Below are 15,242 nucleotides of genomic sequence, written 5' to 3'. Positions count from 1 at the left end.
TGGTGAAAGAAAATAAAAACAAGAGAAAAAGTGAAATTGAAAAAAAAAGTATAACAGAAAGTCAGGAGGAGGAGGAGGGGGAGGGGGAGGTAACAAGAAAAGAATTGACAGAATTGTTAGAGCATCAGATAAACAGTATTTGCTCCAGTTCTATATTTAAGAGATGAGGAATTATGTACATTATTTACATTATTTACATTTGACCTGAATAATAATAATAATAATAATAATAATAATAATAATAATAACATCGAAAAATACCTTAGGAATGAGAACCCAGGTTCGAAATTTCCCCAAGACACCTGATGAAAGCAGGAAGGTATGTCAGCTGAAACATGTTAACAACAAACAAGATGAGGACAAATATCCGTCAAATGTAAATAATGTAAATAATGAGTATCTGTTTCAGTTCCCGGCTCTCTCAGTTCAACTTTTATGCACTGGCATGGCTGTGTGGTTAAGAAGCTTACTTTGCAACCATGTAATTTCAAGTTCAGTCCTACTGCACAGTACCTCAGGCAAGAGTCTTTTACTAGAGCCCAGGTTCAAACAATGCCTAGTGAATGAATTACATCGATGGTATACATATATGTATCATCATCATCATTTAACTTCTGCTTTCCATGCTGGCATGGGATATATGATTTGACTGGAACTGGCAGGCCGGTGAGTTGTACCAAGTTCCAATCCGATTTGGCATGGTTTCTACGGCTGGACACCCTTCCTAATTCCAACCACTCCAAGAGTGTAATGGCTGTTTTTCACATTCCACTGGCACAGGTACCATTTACATGACACTGGCAACAGCCAAGATTACAGTTTCATGGGTGCTATTTACATGACACCAGCAACGACCTCAAATACTATTTCACCTGGCTTGACAACTCTTTTCAAGCACAGTATATCGCCAAAGGTCTCAGGCACTTGTCATCACCTCCATGAAACCCAACATTTGAAGATCATGCTTTACCACTTCACTCCATGTCTTCCTAGGTCTACCTCTTCCACAGGTTCCCTCCACAGTTAGAGATCAGCACTTTTTTACACAGCTGTCCTCATTCATACATCCATATGTATATTTGTATGTATGTATGTATGTATGTATGCATGTATGTGTGTGTGTGTGTGTGTGTGTGTGTGTGTGTGTGAGTGTGAGGGTGCATGGTCTAGTTGTTAGAGTTCTCACATGTTAGAATCGCACCTTTGAAAACATCAGTAAGCCAGCCTGTGTGAGGTTCAATGTTAAGTTAAATAATGTACTTTTTTAATACATGCACATTTCCTTAAAACTAAAATCTGTTCGGATTAATGGAGAATCTTGCCTCCTACAATATAGAAACATTGCTCATGGCACTAATAGACAAAATGGAAAAGGCACTGCCCTGGATGATAGCGAGAGAAATGCACTGGTTTCCATATAGTTTTCCATGGTATTCCCTGAAAAGCTTTTTAAAAACTTGCACCTCTACCGATCTTGCAATGTTAAAATGAAAGTGCAGAGAAATTTTGCTTAGGTTTTGCTTGAACAGACTTTTGGCTGAGTGTGAAGATGATTTGCTAAACATATTATTATTATCATTACTATTTTTCTTTTCTCCTCTAGACACAAGGTCCGAAATTTTGTGGGAGGGGGTCAGTCGATTAGATCGACCCTAGTATGCAACTGATATTTAATTTATCACCCCTGAAAGGATGAAAGGCAAAGTTGACCTTGGCGGAATTTGAACTCAGAACGTAAAGACAGACGAAATGCCACTAAGCATGTCGCCCAGTGTGCCAACGTTTCTGCCAGCTCACCGCCTTACTATTATCATCATCATTATCATTATTATTATTATTATTATTATTATTATTATCATTATTATTATTATTATTATTATTATTATTGTTCAGTAGTTTTATTTAACATCCTTAAACAAACCTTATTCAGGGACCTTTTGAGCGGGAAGGGCTACTCAACCTGAACAAAATTCTAACTGGACCCCACCTGCGAGGTCATGCGCTATTTATTTTGATATGAGATCACCATGTTGCGCACATATGGTTGTGATGCATGTGCCTGGTGTACTCTTATCAGACGGGTAGTCATGATGGGTATAATGGGCTTCGTATATTTTACCCAGTGTCACTTTGATGGCATGCACTGCTCTCTCACTCAATAATAATAATAATGGTTTCAAATTTTGGTACAAGGCCAGCAATTTTAGGGAAGGGGTATATCAATGACATCAACCCCAGTGATTAACTGGTACTTATTTCATTCACCCCTAAGGGACAAAAGGCAAAGTTGATCTCAGCAGAATTTGAACTCAGAACACAAAGATGGACGAAATGTTGCCAAACATTTTGTCTAGCATGCTAATGAGTCTACCCCATCACCACCTTAATATTGATAATAATAATAATAATAATAATAATCCTTTCTACTATAGGCACAAGGCCTGAAATATTTGAGGGGAGAGTTCTAGTTGATTACATTGACCTCGGTGCTCAACTGGTACTTTTTCATTAACACTGAGAGGATGATAGGCAAAATTAACTTCAGTGGAATTTGAACTCACGACATAAAGATGGATGAAATGTCACTAAGCATTCTTTCCAGCATACTAACAATTGTGCCAGGTCATTGCCTTACCTTAATAATAATAATGATAATAACTCTTTTTGCTAAAGGCACAAGGCCTGGAATTTTAGGAGAGGGGACTAGTTGATTACATCAACTCCAGTGTTTCACTGGTACTTGATTAATCAATCCTGAAAGGATGAAAGGCAAAGTTGACCTCAGCGAAATTGGAACTCAGAACACAGACACAGAAGAAATGCTGCTAAGCATTTTGCCCAGCATGGTAATGATTCTGCCAGCTCACCACCCTAATAATAATGATAATAGTAATAACCAGTTGTAACTTGTAACATTTATACCTTTTTGCCACAAATTATGGAAAAAAAAAAGGGAACAGTTGACAAAAATGACTTTAGTAAATTATTTGATACTTATTTTCTTGACCCATACAAAGATAAAATGCTGTGTCAGTCACTTCATCGATACATTGAATTAAGTAGTCCCTGATACATTTGACCATGTAGTGCCTGAGACAGAAATAGGCAAGGGTGTCATTGCAGGGAAGCTTTTTGTAAGACTGTTCAATCAGGACATGTTAGGTGCTAAACAAAGACAACAACAGAACACAATTTCTCAACCATAACAACAGCAACAACAACCAGCTGAGATCATAAATGAGAAATGGAAGAGTACTATCAATATAAAAAAATAAAAAAAGCTGGAGAAAAGAGGTAAAAAAATAACATCATTTATTCAATGAAGCGGCATTGAATATTCAGTGATCACAGCCATTATACAGATATTTATCGACTGAATATTAAATGACATGGACATTATATAAGCTCTTCCTGTTGAGGAAATATTCCAACAAAAAGTGGATGATGGTTTACAGAATGATTTGTTTATCATTTTCATTGTTGTTGTTGCTACTGCTGCTGCTACAGTTATTGTTGTTGTTGTTTAGTCCCAGGTCAGGTTTGATCAAGTGGAACTTATGATCAAAGGAATTCCAGCAATGACCAGCTGATCTTTCACTTTCGTTTTTCTTTTGTTTTTTTGTTGTTTTTTTCAACTATACTAAAGAGTCCCAGTGGACTCTATTATCTAATGTATCGTTACTTTTCTTTTTTTTTTGTTTTTGTTTTAGATAACAGGATATGATTTAAAGTCAATTTCATTGTCACTATATCAAGCAGATTCAATGCCACATGGAAGTTCTGTTCTTAACTCATATACTGAAGAGTTTGTTTTTCTTCTTATATCTCAGTAACTCTCATCATTAGTGTTCAAGGAACAAATGAAGTCTCTTACGAGATGACGGGGCAAGGATGATTTAAGATAGATTTGGCTACTATTTCTAGCAGGTTGAATGACCACACAAAGGTTCCATCAATGGCTCAGGGAGATGCATTTTATTCAAGGGTACTGTCAAAAAAAAAAAGTCTTTCCTGATGGAATATATTCTTGTAGCTATGTAAAGAAATCGATCAATATGGAGGTTGTACCATGGCTGTTAATTTTGTGATATTTAGTGGAGGGATTTAGTTCTGGTTGGCCATGATAAGGATGGTGCTGTTGGTTTAGTGCTAGTGAGGTGAAAGAAGAAGAATAGTGAACTGTATGGAATGCTGAGATGTCAGAAGATCAATTATTGACTGATATTATTGATATGTTGGTGGAGGTAGTAGAAGAGATAGTGGTGTTGATGGATGGGGAGATTGGGGAAACACCTGATAATGGGGGAAGATAATAGCAGTTGACAGTGGCCTTGTGATGTTAGAGTGTTAGTGGTGGGGGAGCTGGTTAAAGCAGTAGCAGTTGTGGTGGTATAGATAATTATTGTTATCATTGAATGAATACTAGTGCCAAGGACTATAGGGACAATGTGGTGTTACTATATAAATATTAATAGCTGGAAGTCAACATGATTGCCACAAATATGAGACTATAGTGTTAATGGTAATAGTGTTGATAGTGGATGAACTGATAGTAATAGCTAACATCCTAATATTTACAGAAGAAAGGAGGAGGATTAATGATACTTCAGAGTAGACAGGTGTGATGCTTAATGGCAATATATTAAATGTGTGACACTATTTGGAATTAGTCCCTATAAATTTCAAGTTCAAATCCCACCAGAATTACATAGAGATATTTAGACCAGCTCTTTACTTCCTCAAATAATAGCCTGCTAGAATTACTTCAGATGCTTATTATAATTTCATATATGTAGACATCAACCTCCCACCTGTGGATAATTGAGAAAACAATATTTTAATTTCTAAACTAAATAATAGATAAATAATTAGATAGATAGATATACAGACATAAGCATACACATGTGTGTGTGTGTATCCAAAAATACATATGCACATACACACATATACATACAAATGTTGGAAGAAGTGCCACCTATTCTATTCAGTGGAATTGAAAATGCCATCAAACTAATGAAAGCAGTCTTGCAATATCCCAATCTTGCAGTATCCCCAATCCTTCCTCCTCAGAGTACTGACCCTCGGGAATCTTCTCCATATTTGTACTTGACCTGCAGTGGATTTAATGAAGCATTAATGATTTCAAATTCACTAATCTGAGTTGGCCTGTAAAAGGCATGGTTACTCTCAGACTAGACAAGTAAGAAGAAAAAAAAAAAGGAAAAAGAATTAGTGTGGAAGCTTGCCAGAGAGACCAGCCTGTTTTGGGAACATAGGCTTAATCTGTTGTGTTTTAACACCACCACCCAGTCCTTGGGCATCTTCATAACAGTTCAGTTTGTTGCAAGCATTTGGACAAGGTCTCCAGTTTAAAGATAACTTCTTCTCTTGTTTGCTATCAATCATGGACACTATGAATGCTGCCCTTCTTCTTCTGATGAGTAAGCCATTAAAAAAAAAGAGAAAGAGAAAAGCCATAGCCTGTTAGAATAGATCAGAATTGACTACAATTAATGAACAACATTAGACATCACTCACACACATCACTGTTAAATAATAAGTGTTATGAAGAGCATCCAAGATTCTATACAAATAATCAAATTTTCAGAAACATATGCCTTGTTGTTACATAGAAAAGTAGATATAAAAATGCAATAAAAAGAAATTATATGTTAATCCATCACTTCAGGATCAATGACAGCCTCAGAATGGAAATCTAAAATGAGGAAATTAAAACTTGTTTTTTTTCACTTGCTTTTTTCATTTTTTCATACTTTTTTTCTTTTTCAAAGTCTTTCCTTCAAGTTTCAAGAAAGTTATAATTAAACGCTGTTTCCATTAAATTGTACTGCAGTAAATGGATTGTTCCACATGAATTTTATTGTCATAGAATGTTCCAGATATTTTCCTTTGAGGAAATCATTATCTTCTGTTTCATTGTATTTCTATTAAAGAACATTTTTCTAAAGAGAATGTTCTGTATGCTTTCATTATAGATATTTAGACAGTTGCTTTATAGCATAGTTATTCCATAGCAATAGTAAAACAGTTGTTTTCTACCATTGACATCATGAAATAGTTTCATAATAAACTAGTTTATAAAGAAGTAATTCTTCAGAGAAACAGTTATGTTCAGTGTGAAGTTTGTAATAATGGTATTTTTACAATTTCCATTCCTTGAATAATTGCTTGCTTTAAATTTATTATATTAAAACAAATAACACAACACATAGAGCTGTCTGTGTAGTTATGTAGTTAATTTTGCAACTGTGTGGTTCTGAGTTCTGTCCTGCTACACAGCACTTTGAACTGTTTTCCATTTTTTTTATTACTGCGCCTACAGCTGAACAAATCCAACTGCATGGGATTCCATGCAGCTATTGTCTACAAAATTGGTAGACAGTAACTGCATTGCAATTTAGCACCCCAGCATAGCTGCAGTCCATGAAATGAGATACCTAAATGAGTAAAAGGGAATAAAGATCACACATTTTCCCATCCATAAAGATATCATTTAAAACTAGAAATTATAACAGCAGATACCAAATGGTTTTCTCTACTTTCTGATATCAGCCAGGTCATAAGCACTGATTTCATGATGAAACAGCAGCAACTTTCTTATTTCTCCATTTTATTAATAAAAGTTACTATACTTAAGGATGGTATATTCTAGAGGTTGACATAATGTAGCTTTTCTAGTTTACATGCTTAGAGCTTTTTTTTTTCGCAACAGAAATAAAATAAATAACTTCTACATGAATCCAGACAATTTTGTAACTGTGAGCAAAACTTTCTTGGAATTTCTTTCTGAGAATAATATAAAAGTGTCTAAATTTGTTTCCTTTTATTTATTTATTTTTTCCACTTTCCATTATTCTCTTGTGTAGATTTGCTTGCAATGGAAAAAGTAAATAACTTCAATCAAAGAAAGCATTCACATTTCCAACTTTGTTTTTTGCTAAAATACAAGTGTTCATCTTTAATATTTTACGCATTATGACATGTGCTTCTTCATATACACCCAGTTTTAATTCACTGGTAGCAATTCTATAAAACTTTAGCATAGTAGATTGAATTCACCTTAATATGGTTTAAAACTTTGGTAAAAGGCCAGCAATTTCAGGGGCAGGAGTAAGTCAATTATATCAACCCCAGTGCTCAACTGATACTTATTTCATCAGCCCCGAAAGGATGAAAGGCAAAGTCAATCTCAACAGAATTTGAAAGTAGGGATGGATGAAATGCTGCAAAGCATTTTGCCCAGCATGCTAACGATTCTGCCAACTCATCATCTTTAAATCCACCTTAATATAGTACTAGAACTTATGAAGTAATGAGGGGGCCTCTGTTTCAGAGGTATGAAACACTTTCACCCATATTCAAATTGAAAACCAGCACTAACAAATTCCTTTCTTTTATTGGAAATCACTTCTTACAAGACAGTAAAGTAATATGACTGAATAAATCTTTTAGCATTGGCACCAGCCTCCCAATTCTTCTTATTATAATAATGATATATAAGGTGGCAGAATCATTAGCATGCCGGACAAAATGCTTAGTGGTATTTCAGCCGTCGTTACGTTTTGAGTTCAAATTCTACCGAGGTCAACTTTACTTTTCATCCTTTCGGGGTCAATAAAATAAGTACCAGTTGAACACTAGCATCGATGTAATTGACTCATCCCCTCCTCCAAAATTGTTGCCCTTTTGGAAAAATTTGAAACCATTATAATAATGCTTTAACTGAAAAAATATCTTGTTCTAATATACGATAATGAGGGAGTAACTCAGGATTATCTTTTGAAGGATGTGACCTGTAATAGTTTCAAATTTTGGCATACCATCGGCAAATTTTAGCAAACAGAGCATGTCAGTTACATCAGCCACAGTACTCAAATGGTACTTATTTTATTATCAATCCCCAAAAGGAGGAAAAACCAAGTTGACCTCAGTTAAATTTGAACTCAGAATGTAAACAGCTGGAATAAATGCTGCTAAGCATTTTGGGCAACAATTCTGTCAGCTCACTGCCTTAGTAATGATTTCAGATTTTGGTGCAGGGCCAGCAATTTCAGAGGAAGTCTTAGTCAATTAGATCGATGCCAGTGCTCAACTAGTACTTATTTTATAAACCCTAAAAGGATGAAAGGCAAAATCAACACTGAAAACTTTTGAACTCAGAACATAAAGACAGACAAAATACTGCTAAGCATTTTGCCTGTACTGCTAATGATTCGGCCAGCTCACTGCCTTCACTGCCTTAATAATGGTGTCAACTTTTAATCCCCAGTAAAGTCCATATTAATATTCATAATAGAAAATTAGAATTAACAACACAGACTCAATTTCACAAATTTAATCATCACTATTGTCATCAAAAAGCAGCGTTTCAACAAGTCAACACTCAAACCTCTTAGTGGTTACTCAGACTCTCTAAAAAGAACAGTAAACTGTTTTGATACAAACCCACCAGAAGCCAACCCCTGGTTCCATGATACAAACCTTTGGTTTTAAAGTGTATTTAAGTTAAAATATTCCGCCAAAATTTCAGCTAATTTATGTTCTAAACAACAGTTTAATAGTGATAGTTATTTGTGAAACTTTTTCACTATTTTTAAAACTAACTGAAACAAAGTTGGTATATTTCAACTGAAATATAGTAACAAAAGGGCTAAATCTCACTCAACTTACATTTTAAAAAATGGAAAAGTACATTGGATAATTTGGTTCTATAGCTATGCAGCCTGAAAATAAGATGGTGTGACCATGACTAGAATGCCTTTGATCATAAGGGCTTGCCGCAAAACTAAACAAGAATTTCAACTACTATTTATGAAACGAAACAAATTAACTTAGAAGCAATATTTATTATACAATCTTGCTTTTGACTGCAGTCTAAACATTTTATGCTCTCTCCACAATTCTATTTCTATGCCTGTAAATGTTGGTGGTGGGCACAATGGAAGCAGGTACAACAGTTGTTAGTTATCTGTATTTATAAAAATAATGAGGCTGTTGATGTTTTGGAAAGAGAGTGCTTTAGTATAGAAGTGCAGTAGTGTTCTAAATGTTGTAGATGTGTTCAGTGAGGAGTTTGCCAGTAAGTAGTTGAGACTATGACAACAAACTGTGCCCATCAAATTTTTTGGAGTTATTGTTTTACATTTGCAAAGTTGATAGTGGGTGTCAAAAACTTACCTTTACAAATCACTTGTGCAGCAATAATTTTCATTTAATTATTTAATTCCATAATTTTAATAGTTCTAAATAACAGATTCATTCTAATTTAACTCTATACACAGTCAATTTGTTGTCCAAACTGGTTGATCATGATTTACTCTCAGCCACATTTTAAACTGCCCCTCAGCACAGACATTCCTTCAATGTTTTCTTTAAGCAGCTTGAGTATGATCAGACCTATGCTTTCTTTCATCTAGTTGTTCTAGGTCATCATAGTCACCATTATAAGTGTTTTGTTGTTCATTTTCCCTTCTGGGTTAAGTAGATATGCTGTACAGCATTTTGTCAATTTATCATCATGTATTCTCTAAAGTTCAGAGATTTAAATATAATCCCATATCTTAGAATTTATTTCTCTTCTTCAAATATTTCACCAACAGCAGAGAGCAATTCTTCATTTCACATTAATCATCCATATATATATTAAATGTCCATGCCAATATAGGTGTATAGGCAACATATTTGAACATCTACCTTTAATGTTCAGTCACTCTCTAATCTTACTGTTCTCCACTTTTCATGCAGATTAATTTTAAGCATCCATTATACATACAGGTCTCTCCAGCTTGTACAGATCTTACATATTCGATGTCCACATCACACTGTTCTGTGGTATCAATCTTTTCATACATCATACCCACTCCATTCACATCCAAAGAGCAAGTCTTTATTGTCAGTAAATGAAACATGTCCCTGAACTTTTCCATCCCTTCCTAACACAGTAAACTTTTTCCCTCCATCCAAATAACATAAATTATCAGCTACATCTAGTTAGCTATCCAAACTGTCCATCATCTTCATTTCTTACTGATAACTATTTCTGTGCATTTAATACAGCTGAAGTTTTAATTCTTTGTTACTATACTTTGTGTATTCATTTCTAACACTAAGTACACAATATCCAGTTCCTGTCAACTCTTTCCCTACACGTTTGACTACTTCCCAGGTGGAAGTAGTATGTCATGCTCTGTTTTATTAATGAATACTTTGATCTTTGCCATGTTGACTTTTGGACCATTGGACTCTAGACCATGAGACATTTTTGCAACTTTCTGCTAGATTTTTCTGTAAAAACCTGGTCATCAACATGCAAATCTTAAATTATAGACTCAAGAGCTATAATAGACGATGAGTTCTGGTGAGCACTGCCCTGTATACAATAAATTTCTCACTGAACTCACCCCTAACTAGGGCCTTGATAATAGCACTTTCTTTAATAACATCATAACACTCATAATCTATTCATGCACACTTAACACCCACCCGATTACAACATATGAGACTCTGTCCAAAGCTTCTACAGGATTGTCAGATACAAAGAAATGGTTTTTCCTTAGCAAAGAACTTCTCTTACAGATATTTCACTAAATACAGGATGTGCTGTTCCCCCACCTGAGTGGATGTTATATAGATCAATCCATTCAGAACTCATTTTGCTAAAAGCAATCTCAGAGACTTTCATATCAGATTACTACAGTTTGATACATTTGTAATTGTATCTGTCCAGTTAATCTTTGTTGCTCTTGTAGCTATTAACAATGACACTGCTCTGCCAGTTATTAATGATAGCACTGTAATAACAACATGGTTAATAATATTATTAAATAGCACATGACTTACATATCTGGATAGTTTCGATATCTCAGTAATCAGCACCTTTCATTTTTGAGGAGAAGCAATACTTTTAATTTGCATCAGTTTCTTTAACCAAATTTTCTTCAAATTCTCATTATACATTCACCTGTATTTTATTCCCTTCCAATCTATACAAACTTTCTTTATTCTGCACTGAGGTCTTAGAGTCAATACAACATAAAATCTACACATTTTCTATAAAACGATGTCCTCATAAAATTGCACAAATCTCTTTTTATTGATCTTTACATAAAGCAAATTTTGAACGTGCCAAATAAATATAGATTTCTTTATCCATTAATTTATGATGAAATACTTGTAATTTCATTTGATGTAATGGTAATTTTGATGTAATGGTAATTTTGTTAATTATTTAATTTTTGATGTGACAAAGATTCTATCCTTTCATAAAACATACACAATACACTTTTACATTTTTGTTATTTATTTCTCACTTTTCATATTTTATTTGCAGCCAGAAGAATTGACACAAGCATTAGAATACAGCAATATAGTCTTCAGTTTTCTTTTTGCTGTTGAGATGCTGCTCAAAGTTGCAGCGTATGGTCTTTTTGGATACATTAGTGACGGGTTCAATTTATTTGATGGTTTTATTGTAGTATTAAGGTAAGAGTGTTTTTTTTTCATTAAACTCTTGTCCTACAGTGTTTTTTATGTACTATTAAGTTTTTACTCTGTATATCAAAATAATATCAATAAATAAATACAGTTTTCTGAAAATCAGATCAAGAAAGAAGCATTCAGTTTAAATTCAAAGGGAAAAAATCTTTTACATTTATCATTCAGTTAAACATTTAACCCAAGAATTGTTCATCATCATCTTTTAATGTCTATCTTTCCTCCTGATACAGGCTGGACTGCTGGGTAGAATCTGATGGGCCTGACAACTGCACCATGCTCCTATGTTTGTTTTGGCATAGTTTCTATGACTGGATGTTCTTCCTAATTTCCAAACATATACAGAGTACTTTTTTCATTGCACCAGCACAAGTGATGTTACCATAAATACATGACCAAGAAACAGGATGTAAAATACTGGCTTATTTAATTTGACATCCTCTCCTCCATAGCAAAGTATCATTATCCTAATTAATACATGGAAATGATTTAACACCCAGAGTTCTCATCAGCACTTCATTTATCATTTAATCAAATAAAGATAATCTGATGCAAGTTTGCAAACAATGCTTCCATTCCAGTTGAGCTCTTGATTTCTTTTGTTACAAGCTGCAAAAATATTTAGACTATTCAAAATAATACACTTCATCACTGGCTTTACACATGTCACACATACTCACCATAGACACACAATGAAACTTACATGCAGTATAACCCACATAGCTCCTACCATTTCAGGTTCAGTAGTTTACAACAATTTAAATAAGTTAACAATAATACAAAACATTACAGTATCCTCAACATCCTCATCATCATGGTTGTCTTCATCATGATCAACTGGCATCTTTCTTTTTCATATTGGCATGGGTTAGATGGATCTGTCCCAGCATAGTCTTTAATCATTTGTCACTTTTCATTGCTATTTCTCTCTCACACACACACACACACACACACACACACACACAAACAGCAATAACAACGGCAGCAACAGGAGAGAAAAGCTACTAAGTTATGCTGCTTTCCTTTTAATCTGAGAGAGAAAGGCAGTGTCTATGGCTCCTTAATCTTTTCACAGGGCCTTTGAAACTAGTCGAGGAAGGCAGTCTCAAATCAGAGACCTGGCCCTAATACTAATAATAAAGTGGGTGGGCAGTGGCAAGCAGTGACTGTTATGATTTAAAAAACTATGACTTAGCAACATTGCAAACTAAATAGAATTCCTAGAAATAAATTAAGACACTGGAATTTGTCAGCATTATCAAGAGTCAATACAATATCTTTGTATATCATGAAATGAGGAAATATTTAATATTTCACCAACTATATTTCATTCTCTGATTTAATTCCACATTGTCATCAAAACCATCATCATCATTTAATGTCCGTTGTCCATGCTGAGTCGAATGGTTTGCCTGGGCTGGCACGCTAGAAGGCTGCACCAGACTCCAGTCACATTTGACATGGTTTTCTACAGCTGGATGCACTTCATAATGCCAACTGCATAGAGAGTGTAATGGATACTTTTATGTGTTACCGGCATGGTGGCCATTTGTGTGACACCAGTATCTGCCATGACTGCAAAATTGCTTGGCTTGATGGGTCTTCTTCTCAAGCATGACATAAAGCCAAAGATCTTTGTCATTTCCTTTGTGAGGCCCAATGCTCAAAAGGAACTCAGCCACTCTAGAGACAAAACAAATGGAACAATATCTCATCACAATTTTTTATATATCTGGTACTTATCCTATGCCTTTGCTAAACGACTAAGTCACAAGGATTCAAATATATATATGTATATATATACATATATATATCGTCTTCCTTGAGATGTAACATGCCAACCTATCAGTTCATTTCAGCAGACTCAAGGTATATCTTTTTCTCTGATGAAATTATGCTCATGTTGCATAAATGTAAATTTAATGCACAGATTTGTAATTAAATTATTCAGTATTAACTGAAATGGCTGTAAGAAGTAAAGATGACCAATTTGTCAATAATAAATAATTATTAACTTCCTACTCTTCATTTAACTTCATATATATATGATGCAGTGGACTCAATGCTTGAAGCTCTGATGAAGCTATAATGTGATACTCAGACACTCAACTATGAGTCAACTGCTTCATATTGCAGAAACAGCTGTAAGCTAATGAAGTTAATAAGATAATTGTTTATTCCTATGTCATCTTAATTTCTTATTACCATTCTGTACTCCACTAGTCTGAAGCATATGTGCATTTAGTTCTACTCCAAGTTATTAGTATTGCAATGTCATAGCAAGATATTAATATATATATATATATATATATATATATATATATATATATATATACATATATATATAAGTAGTTGAATCTAAGTTCGGTCATAGAGTAGACCAATGGTTTCACATCCACAAAGTCATTAGCTCTGTGAATGCCTCATCAGACTCTAAAGCTGAAAACAAAAGTAACTCATGTCCCCTCTGGCTAAGGCTTTTGTGGGCGTGAAATCATTGGTTACTCTATGACTGGACGTGGACTCCACTACTTATAAATGCATTACTGCTTTATGTTTTAGAGTGTGCTTCTTTTTCAGATACATGATGTGTATATATATATATATATATATATATATATACACACACACACACACACATACATGCAACTGGTTACTCAGTGAGACCTAAATCCAAGGTCTCTGCCAGGGGTGTAGCCAGCCCAGTTATGCGTACCTTTCCTACATTGGACACTAAATTCCGCTTGTGAAGACTTATTGAGGCATGTGAAATCGAACTAAATTCGACGACTGGCACCCGTGCCAACGCCGTCTCCTTCATTGGACACGAAACTCAGCTTGGAAGACTTATTAAGGCAAGCGAAAGTGAAATCAAGATAGCACCTGTGCCCAGCGTCGCCTTTCTGGCACTTGTGCCCATGACATGTGAAAGGATTTTCGAGTGAGATCGTTGCCAGTGCCCCTGGACTGGTTCTTGTGCGGGTGGCACATAAAATACACCATTTTGAACGTGGCCATTGCCAGTACCGCCTGACTGGCCTTCGTAGGATTTTCGAGCGTGATTGTTGCCAATGCCCCTGGACTGGCTCTTGTGCGGGTGGCACATAAAATACACAGAAGCCTAATTTCTTAAGATTGGTATTTTGGCAGTGTATTACATATCTCAGTGCCTCAACAGTTACAGGTATAAACCTGTACTTGTAATCTGGATAGAGTAACTGCAAATTTCTCAATAGGTTAGCATAGGCATTCTCTATTTCACTGATCTTCAGCTTTATGTTAACATCTGCTGGGCAGCTGATTTCATGTATGTATGTATGTATGTATGTATGTATGTATGAATGCATGTATGTATGTATGTATGTATGTATGCATGCATGCATGTATGAATGAATGAATGAATGAATTAATTAATGATCAACATTAGCATCATTTAATGTCTGTTGGCATGAGCTGGTTGGTCAGACAGAGTTGGCAAACCAGAGGACTGCACCAAGCTCTATTGGCAGCTTTTGGCATGGATTCTATGGCTGGATATCCATCCTAACACCAACCACTTAACAGAGTATACTAGATGTTTTTTTTATATGGCATCATCACCATTATCATAATTGTTTTCCAAGCTTGTATGGGCCAGATAGAAATATTCATTTACAACCACCACAAGATTTCAAGACAAGGATACTCAAAAATACACACATGCAAACGTACACATACATATATATATA

General features: G+C 34.9%; 1 protein-coding gene across 2 annotated transcripts in view; it reads left to right on the top strand.

Annotated features, from left to right (window-relative positions):
• LOC106884336 (voltage-dependent T-type calcium channel subunit alpha-1I) overlaps window positions 1-15,242 on the top strand; it is an 894,587-nt gene that overhangs the window by 429,670 nt on the left and 449,675 nt on the right. For both annotated transcript variants that reach the window (XM_052968893.1, XM_052968892.1), the window contains one exon: window positions 11,351-11,502. In XM_052968893.1, the coding sequence (XP_052824853.1) occupies window positions 11,351-11,502 (152 nt within the window). The remainder of the gene's footprint in view (window positions 1-11,350; window positions 11,503-15,242) is intronic.

The sequence above is a fragment of the Octopus bimaculoides genome, chromosome 6, assembly GCF_001194135.2.
Source record: "Octopus bimaculoides isolate UCB-OBI-ISO-001 chromosome 6, ASM119413v2, whole genome shotgun sequence".
NCBI lineage: Eukaryota > Metazoa > Mollusca > Cephalopoda > Octopoda > Octopodidae > Octopus > Octopus bimaculoides.
The sequence above is the reverse complement of the archived record's forward strand: the minus strand, read 5'-3'. Positions and strand labels throughout refer to the sequence as shown.